At 35.4% G+C, this 27147-nt stretch overlaps 1 protein-coding gene across 2 annotated transcripts in view; it reads right to left on the bottom strand.

The window, feature by feature from the left end:
* LOC126757236 (upstream-binding protein 1) overlaps positions 1 to 27147 on the bottom strand; it is a 44669-nt gene that overhangs the window by 3883 nt on the left and 13639 nt on the right. Inside the window, exons 4-9 of one of the 2 annotated variants that reach the window (XM_050470977.1) lie at positions 20425 to 20497; positions 19994 to 20343; positions 19752 to 19869; positions 19549 to 19693; positions 15832 to 16329; positions 9356 to 9528 (exon numbers count right to left, since the gene is read on the bottom strand). In XM_050470977.1, coding sequence (XP_050326934.1) covers positions 9356 to 9528; positions 15832 to 16329; positions 19549 to 19693; positions 19752 to 19869; positions 19994 to 20343; positions 20425 to 20497 — 1357 coding nt within the window. Of the gene's footprint in view, positions 1 to 3193; positions 3213 to 9355; positions 9529 to 15831; positions 16330 to 19548; positions 19694 to 19751; positions 19870 to 19993; positions 20344 to 20424; positions 20498 to 27147 lie in introns of those variants that run through there. The other variant, XM_050470978.1, reaches the window with a different exon arrangement.

The raw sequence follows: 27147 nt of genomic DNA, 5'->3' as shown, positions 1-27147 counted from the left end.
TAACGAATATAGCAAACTAACATTTGCCGGTCCAAATGGTTAATATTAGATACTTATATTAGATAGATATTAGAACGAAAGTAATGGATAAGTGAGAGTAGTTATGTACGTTATCAAAAATACATGAATTCTGTTCATGACTGCGCAAACCTACAAACACAGGTTTCAGACACCTATTTTATCTTAGGGCACTTATTTTAATAGTCGTTTTGCAAAATTTTAAAATATTTATACGGTTTCAAGCTATAGCATCACATATTGGCTTTTTTCTTTTTTTGTTTTTTGTATTTTCATATGTTATCATTTAGAGATATGCAATCTGGATGTGATTGTAAGTACACTCATACAAAAATATTTATATATACTATATGTATGTTAACTCAAAATACACATATTCAAACTTTTAGGAAAATTTCCTTTTTCTACGCACACAAAGTTTTTTCTATGATAAAACTATTTGTTAAAAATTGTATTGAATATTAATTTGCATTTATATTATTAATATTATTAAAATTAATTCTAAATAAAATAAATATTAATATAATTTAAAATAATATATTACTTATATTATTTATAAATATTAATATTATTTAAAATAATATAATATATTACCATGAAATTTATTTTAATATTAATGGAATATAAAAAAGTAAATTTGAAAATACAAATGTTTTTATGTTGGGAAAATTTCAACTGTTAAAAATAAAAATTTCAAGACATTAGATACAATTCATTTGTGTCCTGGTTTACCTGAAGCTGCTTTCATAATTGAAACTGAATATCTTACATAACGTATGTGTACGAGTATATGCATTACGTAACATACATGACATATTTTTGTACTCTTGCAACATGTTGCTGCGGAGTATAATAGTTTTGTTCACTTAGCGGTTGAATGTATCACCTAAAACTATTCGGAATAGATATAGGGTTATGTACATACATATATATGACCAAGATGACGAGACGAATTGAAATCCGTGCAAGCGTCCGTGGGCACTGCCACGCCCACAAAACGCCTTTAAATGAAAACGTATAAAGTACCATAACTAAGGACTAAGTTAAGATATAAAACTCTAATTTGGCACAAGTTATCGCCGTGACAAGGGACGCGGGCAAATAATTTTTAAAAAGTGGGCGTGGCAACGCCCTCTAATAAGTTTAATATACACATCTCCTAAAGCTACAAACTCACTCCCCATATATCGGCACTATTAAAACCTACTAAAAGCGCGATAAATCAATAACTAAATACGCCATAGAGCCAAGATCAAAATTGGACGAAATCGAACTACACCCACGCCTTCCCCCTGCGGGTAGGGGGACCCCCTTTGGGTAAGGGGGGAAACCGAATATGCCCGCGGCAAGGCATGCCTGTCGTAAGAGGCGACTAAAAGCCAAATGCACTATGTCTGACAAGTACAGGTCTGTTTATAATTGTCAACATGGTCTAAGTCGGAACAGTGCTATAAAAAACAGCTCGAAATGATGTCTTATTCTTAAATGGGTTTGCGATTGTATAACAAATTCTAAAATCTAAAGTGATAACAAAAATCATACAGTCGGGTTCTTAAGAGTTCCTTGGAATTCTTGGGGGCTCGACTGGCAGTAGCTTAAGCGCAAGCTTGGGCTACAGGTCACACCAAAGACTAAAACATGGTACCACGGGGAGCAGCCGCCCCTGAAGTTCGCTTCAGTCTGCTCATTGGGTTTTGGCCCTTTGGGGAGATTCGTGGTGGCTGTGGTTTAAACCTAAATGCAGGAAGGGTAATTGTCCAATGTGGAGTCGCACTGCGGCCGGATGCCGGACCCAGATACGGCAGAGGTTTTAGATGGGCCTCGAACCCGACCAAGGTGGCTAGGGTGTTTCCTTTGGTTTTCACCCGAACCGATTGGAACCAAAGTGTATGTGTGTGGGGCGGCACTCATACCTTGGTTTCTTCCAGAGTGTAGTGTTGTACATGCACTTACGCTTTGGGGCGCTGATCAACGCATTAATTTGATCTACATATGTATGTACATATGTGCTACCAGCAATAGATAGCACCGTGGATTTGAGCCTTCGTAGGCAGATACCCACGTAAAACACATTGACAGTTACACCCACGCCTACTTTCTGTATAACACAATTTTAAATTCCATTTGAAACTTTAACTTTTAAGTGTACAAAACAAGAACTAATTACTATATCAGGATAAAACTTTGTACGAAAAGTGCTTTTGAGGTGTGCCACCTTGTGACTAAAAATTGCGAAAATCGAACAAGAACTGTTTAATATTGTGTTCGGACCGACATTGAAAACATTTTGAAAACACATTTGTAAGTTGTGGAATCTAAGTCGTTTGGACCGACAATGTGTGTTTTCGATGAGTTTTCACTGACAACTATCAATAGCGGCATTCTCTTGCTCTCGCAAGATTGCACGATGACACAAAATGCAAAAATCCTATATCGAAATATGCAAGGCCAAGAGAGCACCCATTGCAGAATCTAGTTATATATGACGGCACGAAAATAAACATAATAATTTTCTGCGTGTGTTTGGTTGTGCTGTTGCACCAAGAGGAAAATTCTGCAATTCGTGCACCGCGCAAGGGCTTTGCAAGAGCAAGAGAATCCTCCTAATATGAGAATATCAAGCGACAGCTGTGTTTGTATATGGAATGTAAACAAATATCAAGTGACAATTTAGAGCCGGCAAAATATGTCTTCCAAAAACATCGATTAAACTAGAGCAGGCAGCGATTGTAATGAGTGGAATGTAAGTTTTCAAGTAGTTTTCAGCGAAAACTGTGTTTCCGTTTTGACAGATTTTACATGAACGAAAACACAATTTTTCGTGCGAAAACCAGTTTTTCCCACGAAAACATGTTTTCGTTGTCGGTCCGAACATAGTACATATAAGCCCCTAAGCACAGTTTTTACCGAAAATATCGGTCAATGTGTGAGATATATAAATGAAGTTCAGAGAGAATTCTTTTCTGATAGTTGTGTAGCTGTGTGTCGAAAATGGTTTGGTTGAATTGGGTTATGTACCTGATTGTACCCTGGCTTTAACCCTTGCAATTTGCAAGAGTACGAGTATGTATGAGTTGTTCGGTTAGACGCAAACTTAGCTCTTCCTAAATTCTTTTAGTTTATGCTTCGAGTTGTAGCAAGCCTTAAAATGATGGGCTCATACATACATACATACCACAAGCTATGTCAAGCGTGCAACCAATTCTTCAGTAATTTTATTAACAACAACAACGATGTTTGTTAGCGAACTATCAAACACGGCGTAACAATTTTGTTTTTGAGCTTAACAATTCTAGGCATTCAGTAAAGTTGTATGCAGCTGTGCGGCAATCCCTTGACGTAGAGTACATGATCGACGAAACGTATCGGACCATTCAAGTTTTTTCGTCTACCGCCTACCCTGTGAATTATTCTCGTGTACCGATCTAAAGCTATCGAAACAAAAACACTTAGTCTTAACTGGAGCCTTCGCCAATACTCGTATGCAGGCTAAGTTAGTTCTCGTCCGTACATAAGATTTTACAGCACAAAAAACACCGAATTTTGTCGTTGAGATTAAAATGAAGTCTCTTTTTTGCTTTCTTTTTTTCTGTAACGACGCGCTTGCGCTTAAGGCTTACTAACACTCCCGATCACATTCAAACTCGAATACGTACTGAACACGATACCGATACTGGAGCTCCTACACAACAGTCTTAAGTATAGTAACAATAGCTGTTGCAAAATGTTCAGTTTCGCAAATGCCAATTTCCATGTAGTGGTGAGATTTTGTTGGCCGGTATTATCAACGCACGTATTGGTGCACAGAGTATATGTACATATTTAGTATTGGTTCAGCTCTGCGTTTGCAATTGTGTTTGTGCATTCAATTGAGAAAGTCTTCTGCACTCTTTGTCGGAGTCAGAGTCGATATGGAGTTCGCTATCGGCAGAGTCCGTTGTCACACTTTAAAAAATTTGCAAAATAACGCATACAAACACTGAGGAACGATGGCAGCTATGTCAAGCATCAACGTGTGTATGAGAATGTTTAGTCATGTGTTTGTTTGTTTTACATATGTATGTAGATATCATATGTACGACCATGTATAAATATAGCGAATCATTTTAGTTGCAATGACAAAACCGGTTGGGTTTGTTTCTGTAAATTGGTGAAGATTGGTAAAGTCTAAGACACATATACTCACATACATATGTTAACCCAATACTTGTGAGGGCGCTACATTCATATTTCGGAACCTATATTTATGTACACCGATGAGAATCTACAGTATGCTATGGGCGATAATGAATTTGGCTAAAAGAAGTCGTTATCACCTTAGTAGAAACTCAAATTAATTTATTAGGCAAACGTCTACGCACACTCCTGCAGTTTCTTTTTTAATTAACGCCAACAGCAGGCAATAACTTTTAAGAGTTAGGTGATAATTAACATGGAGACGTACATATGTATGTGTGTGAAAAATATACGATTGTGTTCTAAAAACGAACTTCAGAGATAGGAGTTAAAGTGAAGACTCCTGCTCAAAGAATAAAAGAAGGCATTATCCTATGCGGAACTGAAGCCCTATTATACCTAAGAAAGCAAAGTATAAGTGTACCATAGATATTTGACTTTTGAGAATCCATTAGTGTGAGTCATTGCAAGCAGAGGTTGAGAGGAATATTTTCAGAAATCAAACTCTTATGTACGTATTAAGGATATGACGGCTAGACAAAGGTCTTGACCAATTTCTTTCAAAATTATAAAATATTATATACCTGATCTTAATAAAATATTACACATTCTGACCGACATAAACGCTCTAGCTTCAATTCGTTGACCATCTATGAATTTAATAAAAATCACTAAATGGGTTATATAGGGACTAAGCTCAATAAAAGACAAGCTCCAACTAAACTTGATCTGGGTTCCCGGTCACAGGAACATTTTCGATAACGAAAAAGCACACGAGTTGGCAAAGGCAGGAGCTTTCCTCAACGAATCCGAGGGGGAGCTAATACCAAGCCCGCTAGGATCGATCAAAGGAGAGATCAATAGACAATTTCAACAAGTTGCAAATAACAGGTGGAAAAACATTACAAAATGTGTCGTACGATATCTGCCGTGGCTGCGGAGTAGCAGGGAACAAGGAAACAATCTTCCATTTTCTCTGCGAATGCCCAGCTCTAGCACAGATCCGACACAAAACACTTGGAATCCATCAAGCACCAAGCCTTGAATGGATTTCCACTAAAAGCATATCGGACATAAGTAGTTTCAGCGAAACCTCAAAATGGTGTGAGAGGGAAGGTGAAACGTAATAGCAGATACAGGAGGTTCTACGAATAGTGTATCAAAATGGCACATCAAGTGCTAATTGAGCCCGATAGGGCTGCACTCAAACCTACCTACCTATATAAGGACTAGGGAAGGTCTGGACTGATTGCAGTCACGTTTTTCATTACTAAAGTATAACATACTCGCATTTGTGTGAAGATAATTCACACACTAGCCAACATATTGGGCATAAAATCTACTAGACAATCTTTATATGAAGAATATGGGAGCTTGGGTACTTAAACTATTCTACATCCAATATTATACGTTTACTTAATTTTGGTAAGATTCCTTTAATACTGACCGATATATTCGGTATAAAACCCCCGGAAGTGTGAATTTCTTATTTAAGGTATATGGGAGCTAGAGACATATGTATAAACCCGATTTTAAGAAATGGATACTCTCTAAGATAAATTACAGATTGACCTATGTATATGGAAAGGTCAAGTTGATGTTTGAAAATCCGTAGATTACATAGGTATAACATATGAGGGGTAACATCGGGTCAAAACATCCCCTAGCCCTCATATGGTACCTCATATATGGTAAATGTTGTCGAACTTAAGATTGACTTTATTAGTGAGTTGTCTTAATGCAAGTCATACTATTATTATTGTACCTAAAATGGATCAAATCGAGTTAATACTTCCCGATGTTTTGATCCGATGTTACCCCTTTCTGGCACAAGTAAATACTATTATCAGGAAAATGTTTTCTCTTCTTCTTCTTAATTGGCGTAGACACCGTTACTTCTTTTCGCTACGCGGCGCCAATTGAATATTCCAAGCGAAGCCAGGTCCTTCTCCACTTGGTCCTTCCAACGGAGTGGAGGTCTTCCTCTTCCTCTGCTTCCCCCGACGGGTACTGCGTCGAATACTTTCAGAGCTGGAGTGTTTTCGTCCATCCGGACAACATGACCTAGCCAGCGTAGCCGTTGTCTTTTAATTCGCTGAATTATGTCGATGTCGTCGTATATCTCGTACAGCTCATCGTTCCATCGAATGCGATATTCGCCGTGGCTAACGCGCAAAGGACCATAAATCTTTCGCAGAACTTTTCTCTCGAAAACTCGCAACGTCGACTCATCCGTTGTTGACATCGTCGAATACTCTGCACCATATTCGGAGGATGAAGTCATGTGTAGAAGTTCACGCAAGTGAGGAAAGTTCTCTGATCGCCATTCACTTGGGAGTGGCCAGAAACGATTCTTTTACACATGGCTCAAGCAGCTAACAACTTCCGGTCTTTGACCAAGTATCCTCTGGGTAGCCTAAGAACATCGTTCGAAGGCGAGCTAAAGTGAGAAGGCGAAACATCCCCTACATAGGGTTGTGCGCTGGGTTTGGGACCCGCCACGTAAAAAGCCCCCCCCCAATGAAAGATTACCAACTGCCTCGGATGAGAGACCCCCCTTTTGATGATGACCATGGCAAACGAAATAAGGACTATGAAATAAGGGCATGCACTTGGAATGTCCGGACCCTTAATTGGGAAGGTGCCGCTGCCCAGCTGGTTGATGTCCTCGCGAAAATAAAGGCTGACATCAACGCCGTCCAAGAAATGCGATGGACGGGACAAGGACAGAGACGAGTAGGAGAGAGACTCCGTAGCCGAGTACTATCATTCACTGCGGTGAATGAACGTCTAGCCACAATCCGCATCAAAGCGAGGTTCTTCAACATATCGCTGATTTGCGCCCACGCCCCGACGGAAGAGAAGGACGATGTGACCAAAGATGCCTTCTATGAGCGCTTGGAGCGCGCTTATGAGAGCTGCCCCGCCACGATGTCAAAATCGTGCTTCGCGACTTTAACGCCAGGGTGGGCAAAGAAGGTATCTTTGGCACTACGGCCGGTAAATTCAGCCTCCACGACGAAACATCCCCAAATATGGTTATCTGTAGTACTAGATTCCAGCATAATGTTTTTTTAACTCTCAAAAATATATCTCACAATTTTAACTATATTTTATGTAAGTAAAAAATCAGTAATAAGCACTGAGGGCAACATATACATATGGATTTCCACAGTTTTAGACAAAATCTGTCATGTTCCAAAGACACTCGTTGTAGATAGATTTATTTCGATATCTTCTTTGTTACTTTATTTATAAACTGTAAAGTGTAAGATTTAGAGGATTAAAATATAAAAAATAGGTAGAAATTTGTAATGTACTCCGGGAAAAAGGAGAATGATTTTTGATCTACATAAAAAAAAAGCAAAAATCCAACTCAGATTGCCAAAATTATGAAATGTTCTTGAAAAAGTTTTAATAACGCCATAAACTTTGTTACAAGTAATCCAAATTCTTTAGCGAGCTGGAAACAACTCAACGCTTCCTTCTTGATTGTTCCGCGTTCGGGAGATCAAGACTTAACCACTCGGGAGCGCATACCTTTAGACATATCACCGAACTGGCGGCAATGGAAATTAAATGCTTGTGCAGATTTGTATTGGCTACCAAACGTTTTGTTAATTTATAAATTCGAAGTCAGGAGTTCTTCTTTTCTTCTTTCAATACTTGTTTAAAGGAAACATAAGAAAACGGCTGAACTTTGCCAAAGAGCATTTAGAAAAGGACGTCAAACTTTGGAAAATAGTACTTTGAAGCGATGAAAAAAGCGTGAATCGTATTGGGTCCGATGGCGTCATTTTCCTCAACTCGGTCTTCAGCGTCCTCTCTGCCGGCACCTTTAAAAATTACATGTCCTTTTCAAATGGTTTGGTTTATTAGCGGAAGATGTTGGAATAAACATAAGAACAATTTCGTGACCGTAATTACAAACTTGTTATAGCCAAACGAAACTCGAAGAGTATAATGTTTCTCGATTATCAGGTCATGGAACTGCGAACATTTTACCATATAAAATACGTGTTTATAATATACCTAAATAAATGAATTGCGTTCATACTTGGTATTGTTAATTTTAATTAATTGCTGGCCATATGTCTGTTAAACTGATAGTTTTTATACTAGTTCCCGTTCTTATTTAAAAATCATAATTTCGAATACCAAATTACCAACTACAAATACAAGTATTAATTGAACCGAAAATTCCATAATAGTGTAAATTAAGTATGATTTATTATAATAGGTTGTCAAAAAAGTCTTGCGGTATTTTCGCTAGTTGCCGCTGAAAGCGCGTAGTTCTAGTTTTATTCGTCGCATCGAGTCATTTCACGCGCTAACACGTGTTTGATTGATTGTCGTTTCTTTTAAATCGTTCATGACTTATAGCGTCGCAAACATGGAGCAAAATAAAGAGAAAATACCGCATATTTTACAGTACTACTACGATAAAGGCAAAAATGCATCTCAAGCCGCCAATAAAATTTGTGCAGTTTATGGACCCGATACAGTTTCCATTTCCACCGCACAACGATGGTTTCAATGGTTTCAACGTTTTCGTTATCGAAGATTCCGGATGGCCTGTCGTCGAAAATTGCGATAAAATCGCTGAATTGGTCGAAAGAGACCGGCATAGTAGCAGCCGTAGCATCGGCCAAGAGCTGGACATGAGTCATCAAAAATTCATTTCAATTTCAATAAAAAAAAAAAAATTCAATAAAAATACCGCAAGACTTTTTTGACAAATCATTATATTGGTAGTCGAAAAAGTCTTTTCGTATTTTGTTAATAGATATTGTTGCAGTCGTATATCTCCAGTGCTGTCAATCACGTTTTATCATACCATATAGTGTTGGAAAAGTTTAACCAAAAAAAAAAATTAAATTCGGTGAAGTTAAAAAAAATTACAGCTGCTAAAAAATGAGTGCAAATAATGAAGAAATTCGCAATATTTTGAAATTTTTGTTTAAAAAAGGGAAGAATGCCACGCAAGCCACCAATGAAGTTTGTAAAGTTTACGGTGGTCGACCAAAATGGTACATATATGTGTTTATTTATTTATTATTATAAAAAAAAAATAGGTAGAAGTTTGATTAGAAATACGAAAAGACTTTTTCACCACCCAATATATTTACTGGATATATATACATATATGTATGTATCTTACTATTCAGGGCTAAAGCAACCCGATGTTGTGGGTGCTAATATATCCAGAGGTATGTCGTTCATAATTGTGCACTCATAACTTGGCTGGAATTTGTCTTGCTCTGCTTGAGGGCGCCTTTGAATTTTCTCGCGATCCTGTTTATGTTTACGATCAGCACCTTTTAACTTGAATACCTAGAAAAATTTAAAGCACTGGATTTTAATTCATATAAAAAATATATTTTATTGAATGGAATTTATAAACACTTTGATGCATATATATGTACATATACAGACAGTTTTGTGAAAAATAATAAGGACATAAATGCATAAAACAAAAACAAACTCCATTTGAACAAGTAAGGAAGGGCTAAGTTCGGGTGCAACCGAACATTTTATACTCTTGCAAACTTTCAAGCCAAACGTCGACCTGAGGATCGAAATCCAAGCAATATACATATACTATATATAACCCCTTATATTAACAGACACATAAGGTTTGTTAGAAAAACGAAAACCATTATATGTGACCTGGTCTACGAAAAGGGAGCTAACGTGCGAAAACTAGTTTTCTGGGAAAAGCTGTTAAAAATAATCGTCAGTTTCTCGATATCTCATTAATGGTTCTCCTTTTTTTGACACCTAAGCCCCCTTTCCGTAGACCAGGTCACATATGCAGTTTAAGGAAGTTGATGTAGTATCGACCAGATTTTATCTATGTATTTTTCCCAATACCCCATACTATTAACATGTCACTTACTAAAAAATTAATCACATAGAGTAAAGTCGACCGGATATTCGAAAATGCTGATATTAACTATATGGGGGTAAGTCAAGTTTTCGCTCAAATTTATCTATTTTAGTCACAAAGATACACTGTTATGGGTAAACGCTAGCTCATTTTCATTGAGATACCTCAGATACTCGTATTGGCCGATATATGAGGTACAAAGTCAATCGGAAGTTCGATTATCTTTATATTAGGTATATGGGGGCTAATTAAAGTATTGGTCCGTTTGAACCCATCTTTGAAGTACAGACATACCGCTGTCAAAGAAGGATTATCGCTGAATTTCAATTATATATCACAGACATTGACCGAAATTTTCGATCAAAAGTCAACTATAGGCACTGCGGTTCAAATATTCGGTACCTAGGGGGTTGAACAGTTTTTGTTGGATTTGAATTTAAATTTTTGATTATAAGGTGGCATACACTTAAGCACTATTGGTGCAGAGTTTTATCTCGTTACATTGATTGCTTCTTGATTTGTATAGCGGAGAGTGAAAGAATCAAAAGGAATTTAAAATTGTGTTGTATGGAAAGTGGGTGTGGTTGTGGTTCGATTTTGCACATTTTCTCACGGTAATATGAAAATGTTAAAAAAATGTCAAGTATCAAATTTGGTTGAGATCGGTAGAGCAGATCTCGAGATATAGGAATTCACCTAAAAGTGGGTGCCACGCCCATCGTCCAATTTTAACAAAGACTGATATAAAGCCCTCTCGTACGATCTCGGTAAAAAAATTTAATTTCTCTTGAATATACAGTTACGGATTTAATGCACATTTAGTAGTTTTAATCAGTACCGTTTTATGGGTAGTGAACGAGGTTACCTTCCGATTTCATTCATTTTCAGACTGTCGGCAAAAGTTCTTATAAGATTTGTACTCAACAAATTTTTTGTTGTAGCTTAAGTGGTTTAGGCGATATGTACATTAAACTTGTTAGAGGGCGGAGCCACGCCCACTTTTTAAAAATTCTCAAACTTTTTTGTACTAAGGAACCCACACAACAAGTTTCATTGATACATCTTAATTTTTACTCAAGTTACAGCTTGCAGGGACGGACGGACGGACAGACAGACAGTCAACCGGATTTCAACTTTTCTCGTCATCCTGATCATTTATATATATATAACCCTGTGTCTATCTCGATTATTTTTAGGTGGTACGTACAACCGTTAGGTGAATAAAACTAAAATACTAAAAATGCAAATTATTTACACACAATTGGTAAAAATCCCTTCTGTGTTCAACAAAGTCAGTTTACGGTTGTGCGATATAATAAGGGCGCCGTGTCGTTTTTAAACAAAAACAAAAATATTTTTACAAAAACGTGTTAATTTTACGAGATAAAGTAAGAATAATATTTTAAGGTTAATAACACGGCTCTACAAAAACAAAATTTTTCGTGCATGCAAACATCATGTGATCCTTACTCTCTGGCCCTAACGAAAAATATACAAAAAATTATGCGGAAGGTCTTAAGGTTTTACTAAACATCAAAATTGGGGATATCTAAATTTAGAGTCTACATATGTTTTCGACACTTTTGTTCTGTTTCAGTACAAAACTGTCATAATAAAGATATTTTGTTCATGTTTTCTAATTTTGTTATGTGTAATGAAAATAAGGATATAACAAGTAAGGAAGGGTTAAGGGACAACTGAAAATTTTATACACTTGCAACTTGCAGGAATCAAAGGCAGGGAAATACCGTAAAATATAAAAGTAAAAGCTATAATGGGGGTTAGGTCAAGTTTTCGTCCGATTTGATCTATTTCAGGCATAAAAATAGACTGTTATGAGAATTTTTATTGAGATATCTCAGATATTGGCCGATATATGCCTCGATTCAACACAATTTTTATACACAGAGTTAATATTGTCAAGAGAGGATTCTCTGAATTTTAATTGTATATCCAATACATTGAGCGTCATTTTCAGTCAAAAGTCAACTATAGATACTGCGGTTGTTTTAGCTTTAGTGGTTTAGGAGATATGTACATTAAACTACATACAAAAATGTTTTCCCAAAGGTGGCCCTGCTACCGCAATCCCCTGTGTCAAATTAGACTTTTATATATGTGACCTGGTCTACGAAAAGGGAGCTAACGTGCGAAAACTAGTTTTCTGGGAAAAGCTGTTAAAAATAATCGTCAGTTTCTCGTTATCTCAATTCTTCTCCTTTTTTTATATACCAGGTCACATATATTATATATAGTATAATTAAGTGCTTAGTTATGGTAATTTATATGTTAATCGTGACCAGTTAGTGTATGTTTCCTCTTTATTAAATACTTAGATGTGCGAAAGGGTAAACACAGCGAACGAAAACCTCGAGAGCATATTAAAAATTTAGTCGAGAGAAGTAGTTTTCAAGTTTCCAAAAAAAAAAATTTTGAACTAAGAGTTAGATGAGTTGCCCAGATTGAAATAGGTGTCAGGAAACCCAAAATAAGATTGCCAAACAAATACTATATAAATCGATGTGTTAAAAAAAAGTCCATTTATTTCCATAAAACAAATAAAATGTGAGTTTAACATTGATGTTGATCCATCAATTATCCATAAAGTGTTTACAAATAAAAGTTAAAGACCCTAAGCACAAGAAAAGTTCCATTGTTGATCAAAAAGAACGTGAAACACAAGAAAACTCATTAATTCTGAATGAGCTATTTCCTCAAGTAAGAACTAAAAATGCAACTTACAACATTAAAGACCGTTAAATATGGTGGCGGAAACGTTATGGTTTGGTTGTCATTTTTATACAACGGTTTGGGCCGCTCCATAGGATATAGGGCATTATTAAGGCAACCGATTATGTTGAAACACTTCAAGAATATATGCTACAGCACGCTGAAGATAATATGCCGCTAATGTTGGTATTTCAGTAAGGCAACGACTTCAAACGCACGACTGAGCGTACAAAAGAGTGGTTTAGAATCGATAATACCAATGTATTGGAGTGGTTTCCACAATCCCCAGATCTAAAATGTGGAATACAGTGAAAGTGGCAATTTAACTAAGATGAGCTTTGGCAACTTGTTCGGAATTAATGGAAAGCTATTCCAGTTTTCTCTACCAAAACATACTTGATTCTATGTCGATGTATTTTCGATTAATTATAAACAACTATGGATTTTCAAAAAAAAAAAGGATACTAATTAGAGATTAATATTAACACAATTGAATAGAAATTAGTTTCCCTTATTTAATATTGGAATTTATTTCGTAAAACTAAAAGTGTTTCCTTTTTTCACATGTTAAAAATTAAAATTAAATAAAAAACATTGCCAAAAACTATAAAAAAACTTGTTTTCAATTTGTTCCCAATAAATTTGTTAAATTAGTTGCCTTCGATTCCCTTACATTTCTGAATGCAATTTAACTTCATTAATTGTATATCACTATTTATACGAGGTGTGTTCAAAAAGTATCGCGAATTTTGAATTTTCGCGGGTTACGTATATTCGAATTTCGAACTTTTTGTGGCGTTATGTTGCCTCTCACTTATGCTCGGCCATTTTGAATGTTCATTTAATTGTTGACAGCTGCTTTGCTTGCACGTGTTTTGGATCGTCTTCGATTTTTACCTATTCAAAAAAATGGATCAAAGAACCTGCATCAAATTTTGTGTGAAAAACGAAATTAAGTGCGCGGATGCATTCCGAATGTTGACTGTGGCATACGGAGAAGCTACCTTGGACCGAAGCAACGTTTATCGGTGGTACAAAATGTTCTTAGAAGGCCGAGAAGATGTGAACGACGCAGAGCGTGCCGGCCGCCCGAGCACTTCAACAACAGACGAAAAAATTAATTAAGTGGAGAAAATGGTATTGCCCAATCGTCGAATCACCGTTAGAGAAGTTTCTGAGGACCTAACCATATCGACCAGCAAGTTATGCACAATTTGCGCGAAGCAATCCGCCAGAAACGCCCGAATTTGTGGAAGAACAAAAATTGGCTTTTGCACCACGATAACGCCCCTGCTCACACATCGTTGCTTGTGCGCGACTTTTTGGCCAAAAACAACACACTAATGATGCCGCAGCCACAGTATTCCCCAGATCTGGCCCCCTGTGACTTTTTCTTGTTCCCTAAACTGAAGAGGCCCATGAAAGGACGACGTTACGCTTCTCTTGACAACATAAAGACGGCATCGAAGAAGGAGCTGAAGAAGATAAAAAAAAAGATTTTTTGAAGTGCTTCGAAGATTGGAAAAACCGTTTGCACAAGTATATAATATCTCATGGGGATTACTTTGAAGGGGACAAAATAGATATTCATGAATAAATAAATAATTTTTGAAAAAAACACAAAATACGCGATACTTTTTGAACACACCTCGTACATATAAACATTAAGTTTTTAACAAGTTAGGAAGGGCTAAGTTCGGGTGCAACCGAACATTTTATACTCTTGCAACTTGCAAGAATCAAAGCTAGGGAAATACTTTAAGGTGTAAAACAAATCATATACATACATATGTACATATGTATATGTAGTAAATTTCGATGTTCGAATATCCTGATATTAACTATATAGGGGCCAGGGGGGGATTACAATATTATTGAAGATATCGAAACAATCCCATTTAAAAATAATTGAAATCCAAAATTCCAAAATAATTGGTAAATATCTGAGATATGCAAATGAAATAAAATACATATACAAGGTCTGTCGCAAAAGAAACAGGACTGTTAAAAAAACAACAAAAAATTAATATTTTTCAAAAGTTATATTTTTTTATTCAAAGTAGTTTCCTTGTGCTTCGATACAGCGTTTAGCCCGGTCAATTAGAATTTCAAGTGAGTGTTTAAGGTCATTTTTCGGAATGCTCTTGAGAATATCGGTCGTCGCCTTTTGGATAGCTGAAATGTCCTGAAACCAGTGTCCTTTCATGGGCATGGGCTAATGAAGGGATTAATGGTTAATATGGAGTTTTTTGTCAAAAAATCAATGAAAAGCGTCGACCGATGACACGGCGCATTATTTCAGTAAACGATTTCCCAAGTTTAAAACAAAATTTAATATTTGCTCTTTGCATTTTACGACCGATGACCAAAAGCTGCTGTCACTTTTTGATCGATAACATCGATTGTAGTTATCCAATTGTCTTTTACGAAATGTCCACAAGAGATCAAACATTTTATTTCATATACCCACCAATAGGTGGCGCCACCAGAAACAGTTATATTTAAAAAGTTCTGTTTCTTTTGCGACAGACCTTGTACATATAATGTATTATTGAGCATATATATTATTATATATTATTGGTGCTAAAAATTGATGATATCGGTTTCGATCTTTATATTTTCCATACACGTACTAATTATTATCATATTATTGGAGTTACACTTGATGATATGATTTTTTCTCCCGTTCCCATTCATAATTGCGAATTAGACATAAATACATATGCACATATGTATATCTATGTATATTGCATAAGAAAAATAATATTTTTTTAACGCGCTTTAAAGGGCTATAGGACATACTTGTATGTATAACATTTCATAATTATTATTACAAAAACTATTTTCTTCATAAACATTTAATATAAATTAAGTTATATTTGTTATATGGTCAAACTAAATTGAAGACATACATAATATGTATATGTTATCGTATATTATATTATTAATAAATATACATATTAATGTACTACTCGTATGTATGTGAGTAATATTAAATTGAAACTTTAACCACAAACCTTGATTTGACATGCTGCTGCATGTACCGGTTGCTTGCCACTTATGAGCGAGTGGTTGTTCCCCGATGGTATATTAGTACCGGCCGGCATAGACGCTGATGCTATCCCAGCTGATACTGAACTAGATGCAATTGATAAAGCACCAGCCGATATTGCTGATGCCGTTGCTCCTCCGGTAGAGTTGGTTGATTCTATATAAGTTTCAATTTGTAGTCGAAATGGCACTCCTTTTTCTCCTCCATGTTTTTTGGGTGTGAACTCAGTTGAAATGCAGTTCACTTTAACGTAAACGCCTACTTCCTTTAAGGGATCCCAGAAGATTTCCACAGTATTCAAGAAGTTCGGATTTAACGGTTGCGATACATGACATAGCCCATATGAAAGTGGAACGTCTACTTCAATAATCCGTTCCCCAGGGCGAGAAGCTTGCCACTGTTGCATTTGCTCACGTTCCATAAATTGTAGGCGACGCTCATGGAAGCATATTTTGATGACACTCTATAACAATAAGAAAGAATAAATTGACGATAATATACATATACATATATATATAGTTAGGAGTATATTTACAACTAGGTCTACTTGCAGATAGCACTAAAGTATTTGTTTGGAAATGTATTGCTATATAAGGACGAAATCTAAACTAATTTATATTGATTGCGAGAGGATGGAGAGAATTAAATTTTTCTTAATTTTTTTAAAATTTGATAGCTCTTCAGCATAAATGTAGTAATGCTTGAGTTACCCATATCAGACCTTTTTAATAACAAAATTCATTTGTTCTTTTCCAAATGCCACATGTGTATGTAGGGATGCACGGCAGAGATATGCATTGATGCACCGCAACTACAAGGACCGGACCGGAAAAAAAAATTTTTTCTTCTATAATATAATATATTTACATATAGCATATCTCGCTATCCATACTTATTCCAGTGTGAGGGCGTCTCAAAATTAGCGTTTTTTTTATAACAGTTTTCATTGTAGCCAGATCGGAAAAAACAATCATTTTTGTGCATTTAAATTAAAGTCAACTGTCAAAGTTCTGGAGGTTTTACCGTTTAGCAATTGCTCTCTCACTTCCCATGAGAGATTAGTTGGGTTTCTCTTTATCTCTGCCGCAACTGCGTATTTTAAGCGATTATACTTGCGGTAGCACTGGTGCAGATTTCTGATGCACGCATTATGGGTACGTAACTCCAAAATTTATATATGAACCTATTGCTTCACAGCACCAGTATTATAACCAGGCAGATAGATTATTCGACACTGTTGGTGTCAAAGGGTCTACGTTATGATGGAAAACAATTATAATGGAAATGAATCATCAACATTTTTTATTGAGATATTACGCGAAATTTAGCATTTTTTATGGGTATTATAGGTATACGAGGTGTGTTCAAAAAGTATCGCGAATTTTGTGTTTTTTCAAAAATTATTTATTTATTCATGAATATCTATTTTGTCCCCTTCAAAGTAATCCCCATGAGATATTATACACTTGTTCCAACGGTTTTCCCAATCTTCGAAGCACTTCAAAAAATCTTTTTTTTTTATCTTCTTCAGTTCCTCCTTCGATGCCGTCTTTATCTCGTCAAGAGAAGCGTAACGTCGTCCTTTCATGGGCCTCTTCAGTTTAGGGAACAAGAAAAGGTCACAGGGGGCCAGATCTGGGGAATACGGTGGCTGCGGCATCATTAGTGTGTTGTTTTTGGCCAAAAAGTCGCGCACAAGCAACGATGTGTGAGCAGGGGCGTTATCGTGGTGCAAAAGCCAATTTTTGTTCTTCCACAAATCCGGGCGTTTCTGGCGGATTGCTTCGCGCAAATTGCGCATAACTTGCAGGTAATATTCCTTATTGACCGTTCTTCCCTGTGGCAAGAACTGATGATGCACCACGCTCCTGCAATCGAAGAAAACTGTCAGCAAAACTTTCGCGATACTTTTTGAACACACCTTGTAGACTTCTTAAAATTTTAATCTTTACTTTCTTTTTCCAGTACAAAGTGTACTCGAAACTGAATTGGTTTAACCGGGAAAAATTGTATATTTATGTTAACAATTAATTAAATTCGATTCAGAGGTAAGTTGTTATATATTTTTGCTATCAAGTACCAAAACTTAAACTTAAAATGAGTCTATGCACAACTCAATTGTCTTCACTGATCGGCATGTTGGAATTTGTTATATGAATTCGGAATAAAAAAAAGCAATAAAGGAGCAATAAAACTTATATATTGGTATGGTGGAAGTAGTGCTCAAATTCCGAATGTGCCAAAAACTCAGGAAAAGCTGTATTTTTTCATGTCGATTTTTTTTTAATAATATCAAAGAATTGTTTTTTATTAATACTACAGTACTATTTAAGCAATATAATAATAAATTATTTTAATTTCTACTTTAATTATATTTCCGCTTTTCATAATTTTTGTTAATTATCTTGTTAAAGAAAAATAAGTCAATATATTTATAGCAACCTCGATGACTAGTCCAAATAGTTCTAGCAGGATGGTACATAAAAAAATATGGGCATGCTCTTTTTCATAGTGTATATGTATATGGATACATAGTATGTTCATATGTTAGTATGTACTATATACATATGTAAGTGCCTCGGATATACATATGTACATAGTTACATATGTACATACATTCCTATGTGTGCATTGTATCCAAAATTCTTTTGCCTAGGCTGTAAGAGTAAATTAATGAGATTTTTTTACAAAAGTTGTAAAAATTAACACACTTAGACATACATATGTACTTGTGCATACATAAAATGATAAGCATGTACTTCCAAGAGCGAGTCAGTATAATCAGTTTAACGTTTTAGCGTCAGTAAGATCTGTTACGAGTATATAATAATAAAGTTTAAATGTACTCCTAAACAAAAAAAAAATTACATATGTATGTATGTGTATGTACAAGTTACTTTTATATACATATATACATACACATGTATACATACATATACATAGTATATACATACACATCCATACATATTCTGCTGTATTTTGTTTTGTATGATTGCGTCAATTGGAGAGTAGGTACTATTCACCCCTCGGCACCGCTGTGGGCCGACCACTTACGATCTTAAAGTACAGTTAGATAGTTGTCATCAAAACCCGACGCTGCATTGTTACGTTCCTCAATCAATCCGAGCAAAAAATCAGCAAATATTCAGCACAGTTATGTATGGACTCAGTCTACTCGCCAAGCTCCGCGGACGATAAATATCTGTCGCCTACATATTGTACAGCACATATTTCAGCGCTGTACACTTAAGTATGTACATGTGCGAATATGTCCGTCTACTATTGTCGCAATTTGTTTTAATTGAAGCATATTAAAATCAATTTAGTTGAATAAATTCCAATAAAGTGAATATGAGTACTAAATATACAAGTACATATGCACAACTAGAAATGACACTGTAGTATATAACTGTGTATGCAAATAAATATGTTAGCGAAAGTACTCAAACCACTCTATCTACAAAAGAATATTTTTTTTTAGGTTTTTTCGTAGTATATACATACAAATGTATGTATATATTGATGTAGGCATTCATAATTATATAATATACCAACATGCATGAAACCAATACGATATGGACTTCAATTGTTTAATTTAAAACCAAATTTCTCATCCTTCTTTCTTACGATTAGTGAATAATTTCCTTTGCATGCTAAATATCTTTAATAGATTCTCACACACCTTCAATATTTTATCGCGATAAAACGATAAATCACCGATCTTCTTAAGCTTGATTTCGTAGCTTTGTCCCTGGTTTAAATAGGTAAGCGTTTCTTCATTATTCTTGGTGGCTATTGAGGTTGCAGCTGCCAAAATGTACTGAAATCTGAAAATTACGAAAAAAGTGTTTCAACAATTCGAATCTATACTTCTTTATGGCTTACTTGTGGTCATCAGAGTGTGCATTGGTATTATTTCCATTAGCAGCACCTCGACCAGTACTGTTCTCAATTTTGCTCCCATCGACTTCGGATAATTGTTGGGGCGCTGAATTTCCTTGTGCTGAAAAGGTTACCAAATAGAGCACATTGCTGTATTTGAAAGCACAAATACGTGATACATATATGTGTGTATACCTATGCATAGCATATACATACATATACGTATGTGAAACATCATACTTTACCGATTGTTTTTTCGCCGCAGCTGTAAGGTGAGCCAACATTACCGAATGCGTTGGATGCACCGCCGTTGGACTTGTCAATATTGTTTCCGTTGTGTTCGATTTCCTGTGGTGTGCCGGTTTTTGGTGAACCACATCCGCAAAGAGTGTTGTTCAAGGCATTCTTAGGTGTATTCTCGGTTGTTGGTACCGTTTCTATGTGCGCTGGCGGCTTATCGAGTTTTGGCACGCTTCCACCACTGCCAGTTACGATAGGATGAGTATTCAATGGACTTTTATTAGCCTTCAATTGATCGGATTGAGGCTCCTGTTTCAATACTGTCAGGGCCGGGGAAAATGATAAAAAGGATTCACTGTTGACAGGTCAAAGAATTTATTAAAATAGAAAAGGTACTAGTGTACTACATTTGAAATAATTTTTCTTTGTCACTTACTTGCTGAGATAAGAATTACTATTGAAGTCTGTATTCAAATCAAATCCAATATCTTCTGTCCAACTGCCGCGACCTGAAAATATGTAGAACAATTAATATTTCCGCCCAATTCCACACCCGTTAACATAAACTTCAAGTCATTCTTCGTTATAATTTCATGTAGTTTTCCACAATCATTCCAATCAGGGGTAAGGTCAAATCATACGAAAAAAGCCATGTTTTTGTATTATTTTTCCTGACGACACAGTTACAATTTATTTATCCAACCAATGGCACATTGAAGTATGACATTCGAAAAATGTCTTATCAATTTTTTAGAAAGAAATATTAAAAAATATGGCAATGGCAGCAATTGTCCGGATGGGTCTCGAAAAAAACTCTCCCTCATAACTCGTTGCTGGATCATCCAAAATCAAAAAATTAAAGTTCATTCGTTGGATAATAGTTTTCCCCAGGTAACGCTGTAAGGGCTTTTTGAAATTCCAATTTTTGAATTTTTTCGAAGACTTTGAAGTGAAAAACACAATTTTTTGGGAAAAAATCGGCTAAGTTGTTATTGCGAAATCAAAATTATGAACAAAAAAAAAAAAAAAACAACTCTCCAGCGTTACTTCGCAAAATATGTAATAGTGTTTAAAATTTCAAAAGGATCGGTGCAGTAGTTTTGAAGTTATGAGGGGCACCGACTTTGAAAACGTGAGTTGTGGGAAAAACGCTTTAAAGTTTCACAGACGCTCACAATCAAATCGGAGGGCGGAGACTTACAAGTGTATATCTCCGTCAATTTTGCTTTAATTGCTCTCAAATTTTCACAGAATAATCTTAAGATATTGTACATTAATATAAAATAAAAAAATGCAAAAAAAAAAACAAAAATACCTTACTCCCCCCTTAAAAAAATTTATTGAACCAATCGTTACAATTCTTTAACAACTTTCAAAATAGGCTACTTCTGCGTCGATGCAGCGCTGCTTGCACTATTCCCAAGCATTGAAGGCATCACGGAAGGCATACTCCGGAATCGCCTTGAGAGCCGAGGTGCATACTGCTTGGATCCCGCCTGTCGTCTCAAAGTTTCCTCTTTGTCTCGGGATTTTGACAAAAAAACTAGTTCAAATTAAATTTAAAAAAATACTTAAACTATTACTAATGTTTTGTTTGGCGTTTTGATACACAAGATATAGTATTAAGTAAGTGGCAACCGTGTTTGTAATATCTCAAAGCGCTTTTTTGGTCATACAAGCATTCAAAGTTCGAAAAGTCAACGAAAGCAAGTTGAGCAAGCCAGCATTGGGCCTGGACCTTAAATAACACAAAATCATCAAAATGTAAACGGAAAATTAATGATAAAAACAAGAAACAATTTTGATTTTGATATTATAGATACAAATACATTTTCGAAAACGGACGCACGCGCCTTATCGACACAGTCGGTATCGATCACAGTCTTATCTTCATCATTTTGAATCATGTAATGATGTAACCAAAATACAAATTTTCTTTCAATTTGAGTACTTTCTATTTTTAACATTTCTCCTCTTTCTTTACACTTATGAAAAGCGATGCTACATTATTTTGAATTTAAATGACGTTATTTAACTATGATGATTGATGTGACTGTAAACTAATTGCGGAAAAGCTTTTATTAAAAGACATAAGTATGTATGGTATATGTAATCGGTTACTTCAAATTTTTAATATTTCTTTATTTTCTAGAAGCAACAACACTAAATGAACGAGGACAGAGGATCAACAAATAAATTTCGAATACCAGGTTGTTCGATTAGTTCTGTCGTTGGATAAGAGAGAGCGTTGCTACTAGCCCAATTTTTTTTCTGTTGGTATACCCTTCACGTGAACGTATGTGAAGTTTCATTTCAATCTGTCAATTCCTTCTTTGTTTACAAGCCATTTAGAGCCGCCGTTTCACAGTATTTTTTTTATAATGGAAAAAATTGAATATCGTGCAGTGATAAAATTCTTATTTTTGGAAGGAGTAGCACGAAAAGAAATTCACGAACGAATGTTAAAAGTGCATAATGATGGTTCACCTACAATTAGAACAGTATAAAGATGGGTTGCGGAGTTTAAGAGTGGTCGTACAAGCCTTGAAGATTATCCACGTGAAGGACGTCCAAAAAGCGCATCAAGATTTAGTAGAGGCCTCTACATATCTCATGAGGCAGTGTGAGCCATATTTTAAGTGAAATTTTGAGTTTTAGAAAGCTGTGTGGACAATGGGTGCTGCATTCGCTAACAACGGAACAAAAACAAATTCGAATGCGACTTTCTCAGCACGTTTGGAGCGTTTTAAAAACGATAAAGTGGATTTTGTGCGTCGATTCATCACTATGGATGAGATTTGGAACTATCACCATGATCTTGAATCAAAGCAAGAGGCTAAAGAGTGGTGTGAACCTGGTTGTTCGGCTTCGAAACGAGTTCGTGTCCGGAAATCGGCCAAGAAGATTATGACATCAGTTTTTTGGAATGCGAGAGGAATTTTGTTTGTGGATTACTTGCAAACTGGTAAAACAATTAATTTTGAATATTATTGAAACCTTTTAGACCAGTTGAAGGAAAAAAAATCATGAAGAAAGACCCGGTTTGCAGAAGAAAAACATCTTTTTTCATCAGGACAATGCACCGTGTAGCAAGAGCATTTTGACAATGGCTAAAATCCATTAATTTAAGTTCGAATTGTTGGAGCAGCCACCGTATTCACCAGATTGGGCCCCCAGCGACTTCCATTTGTTTCTAGAACTCAAAAAATTTATTCGTGGCAAGCGTTTTTCATCAAAGGAAGAGGTCATAACGACTGTTGAAGCGTATTTTGCAGACCTTCCGGATTCTCACTTCAGGGATGGTATTAAAGTTCACGGAGATTATACTAAATAATAAGGTGTATTTTGAATCATAAAAATGTGTTTTTCTTATCAAACGACAAAACTTATTGAACAACCTGGTATTAATATGAAAATCTTTCGTGCTCCGGAGAGCATAAATTTTGATTTCAGATTTGAGGTCAGCGGAATCAACTGCTTCCGTAATATGTCACACATAATAGTGGTTATTATACGAGTACAGTTTTATTATTGTTGGCAGTGTTAAGCCAGCGAGAATACCTTCATAACGTAAGATCAAATTTCTAATACCGCAACCAAGATCAGTAAATAATAAGCACCTCATAAACATACATAGATACCGAACTTATTATTCACGTGTATGGCTAAATGTGCATGTATTAGTTTGGGAAGCTACACACTCTAAATTGAACTATAGAAATTTTCAGCTAGCCCTTCATTACTTGTTTTGAGTATTCCAAACATTTACAGATTTTAGAGCTCATAACAATGATTTTATAAACATACTAGCCTTATCATTTCATTGCAAATTAGTTAAGCCAACAATGGTTAATATGTTTTTCTTATTTTATGGGAAACCATTATTTGGAAATTGCTTATAAGCGCTACATTCATAATATATTTAACATTGCAAAAGGTAATTTTAATTATTTAACTCAAACAGAGAAACAATAATCACACATATGTATACATATTTATACCCTGAACAGGGTATATTAAGTTTGTCACGATGTTTGTAACACCCAGAAAGAAGCATCGGAGACCCTTTAAAGTATTTATGTATATATAAATGATCAGTATGCTGAGCTGAGTCGATTTAACTATGTCCGTCTGTCTGTCTGTCCGTCCGTCCGTCCGTCCGTCTGTATATATACGAACTAGTCCCTCAGTTTTTAAGATATCCTTTTGAAATTTTGCAAACGTCATTTTCTCTTCAAGAAGCTGCTCATTTGTCGGAACGGCCGATATCGCACCACTATAACATATAGCTGCCATATAAGCTGAACGATAGGAATCAAGTTCTTGTATGGAAAACTTTCACGTTTGACAATGTATCTTTACCAAATTTGGTATAGATTATTTTCTAAGGCAACAATGTAATCTCCAAAAAAATTGTTCAGATCGGATCAGATTACTGTAGCATATAGCTTCCATACAAACTGAACACATAGTTACTAAAAGAAATGCACCTGTGAAGGGTTTTTATTGTTCTTTAGTAATTTTGTTTTAGGAACATAAAGAGTAAGAAATGACTAGGTTAGGCTATAAACGAACATTTTATACTCTCACAATGTCCACAATCAAATTTCTCTCAGGGTCTAGGGTTAGTTTTTTTCCCCGATTTTACATATTTCAGGTACAAGGACACACTGTTTTAGAAAAATATGCTATCAATTTCATATAACTCCCAACTTGCCCGATTCATATTATGTAGTATAAAGTCAAATCGAAGTTCGAAAATCTTTATATTAGGCATATGGGGCTACGGAAAGTATTGTGCGTGTTTAGCTAATTTTTAACACAAGGGTATGTCATTACCAAAAAAACATTTCCCCGAATTTCAATAATATACTTGTATTTCACAGTTTGACTGATATTTTTGGCAAAAAGTCAGCCAATCGCACTGGCCTCCAAATATTGGGTGCGTGGTCCGATTTTGATAATTTTAGACTCCAGTTGGCTTACTTTTTAAGAACTATTTGTGCAAAGTTTTGTCCGAATATATATATTAGTGCTTGATTTGTGTACTGTCAAGTGAAAACATCATACAAAATTGAAATTGTACAATGTGGAAAGTAGGCGTGGTTATGGTTCGATTGCACTAATCAGAATTAAACATAACAACATCAAGATAATTTTATGTACCGAATTTAGTTGAAATTGGTCTAGTATGTAGGTCCGGAGATATGTTATTTCACCCAAATATGGGCGGTGCAACCCCCATCGTCAAATTTAGACTTCGTTTCCTTGGGTGTAAAATTTAATGCCTCTGTCGTCTTTGGTTACCGATTTGTCGCACTTTTAGTATTTTTTTTAACAAAACCGTTATATGGGGAGTGGCTAGGGTTATGACATGATTTCATCTATTTTCACGCTGTCACGCTGCAATCCTCTGTGCCAAATAACTGATTTATATCTTAATTTATTGCATAGTTATGGCACTTTATAGGTTTTTGCAATGACGTTTTGTGTGCATGGCAGTGGTCCGATAACGCCCATCTACGAACTCATCCTCACTTTTTTTTGCAAAGGAACATGTGTATCAAGCTTCATTAAGATAAATTAAACTCGTCTCGTCATCCTAATTATTTATACATATGTATATAATCACATACCTAACTCGATTATTTTTAGGTGATACATACAAAGTGAAAACTATTATACTTTGCAGCAACATTTTGCAAGAGTATAAAAAAGTTGCATCGAAATACAATATGAATTAAGCGATGAAACTGTCAATTCATAGATTACAATCAAATTTGTTTACTTATTCACTTATATTGTAGGTCATAGACTTTTCGGAAATACATAGTTATATAATATAAAAACAACCAATTTTATTGAAATGAAATATTTGTGGTATAAACCCAACCAAAAGGGGGCTAAAGCCAGTACTATGGGTATATACCGATTTCATTTATATTCAGGGTTAAACCACATAATATTTAGTAAAACGTGTCTACTTAATTTTAAAAAAATCATCACGCTGTTGACTAACACAACGCGTTCAAAGTCAGCTGGATAGTCGAAAATCACTATGTAAATCAGGTAGCTTGCGGCTGGGGGAAGTGGTATACTGCTTGCATTAACTTTCGACAGTATTCAAGTATAGTCAAGAACATGGAACCAATTGAAGAAAGATAACTCACATGAATTTGTAGATCGATTTTACAAAGTTGAACATTAAACTATAGTATATCCCTTATATCTCACTTATCGACCAATAGATGTGGTTAGAAATTATTTTTCTTATTAAGACATATTAATATGAGAAAAATATACCATATAAGTTTAATTTAGATACCTTACATATTCACAGATACTTATGGTATAAAATCAACCGAAAGTTTGAAAATCGTCTTATTAAGTATATCGAGACTCTGGAAATTATTGACCCAATTTTAATATTTTTTGGCACCAAAACACATTATTACCGAGAAAAGGTGTTCTCTATGGTTCATTGTTATATCTCACTGATTGACCACAGTGTTCGGTAATTGGCAACGATAAGCGCTTACTAAAGGCGATATCTTAATTTTTACTGAAGCTCAACATATCTCATCATCATTATCCGGTCATTATATATAGTATATATGTGCACATAACTTTGCATTTACATATCTCGATTAGTTTCAGCGGTTACAAACAATCATTAGATGAACAAAACTATTATACTGCGTAGCATAAGTAGTTATTTAGAACACATTTAAGCAATTGCAATGTTTGCTAAAGTAAAGTTGAAGAATTAGTAAAAGACTAAAACTTAGTTTAAATTTGTTTCCTCATTTTGCTGTCAACCATGCATTATTCAAACTATATTCAGTCAATATAACTGCACACGTTCCATTCATGTATGTAATTTGTACGCCATAGTACAGCGTACAATTCTTTGGATTTTTCTACTTCAGCGATGAATGAATTGTCATAATTTTAATTGAAAATTCATTCGATGGTCATCACCAAGTACGATTTTTTCAGCCAGTACTCAGCATGTCCACGAAGTTCATTTATCATTTTCGTTTCTAATATGCAATATTTAATATTTTTCATTGACGTTTTATTGAACAAATCATTGCCATTACCAACTGCCCACTTATAAAAAATTTCATTCGAGATTGTTAAGTATTTCACTTCAGAA

This window comes from Bactrocera neohumeralis, chromosome 4 (assembly GCF_024586455.1).
Source record: "Bactrocera neohumeralis isolate Rockhampton chromosome 4, APGP_CSIRO_Bneo_wtdbg2-racon-allhic-juicebox.fasta_v2, whole genome shotgun sequence".
Classification (NCBI taxonomy): Eukaryota; Metazoa; Arthropoda; class Insecta; order Diptera; family Tephritidae; genus Bactrocera; species Bactrocera neohumeralis.
This window is presented reverse-complemented; position numbering and strand designations above follow the sequence as displayed.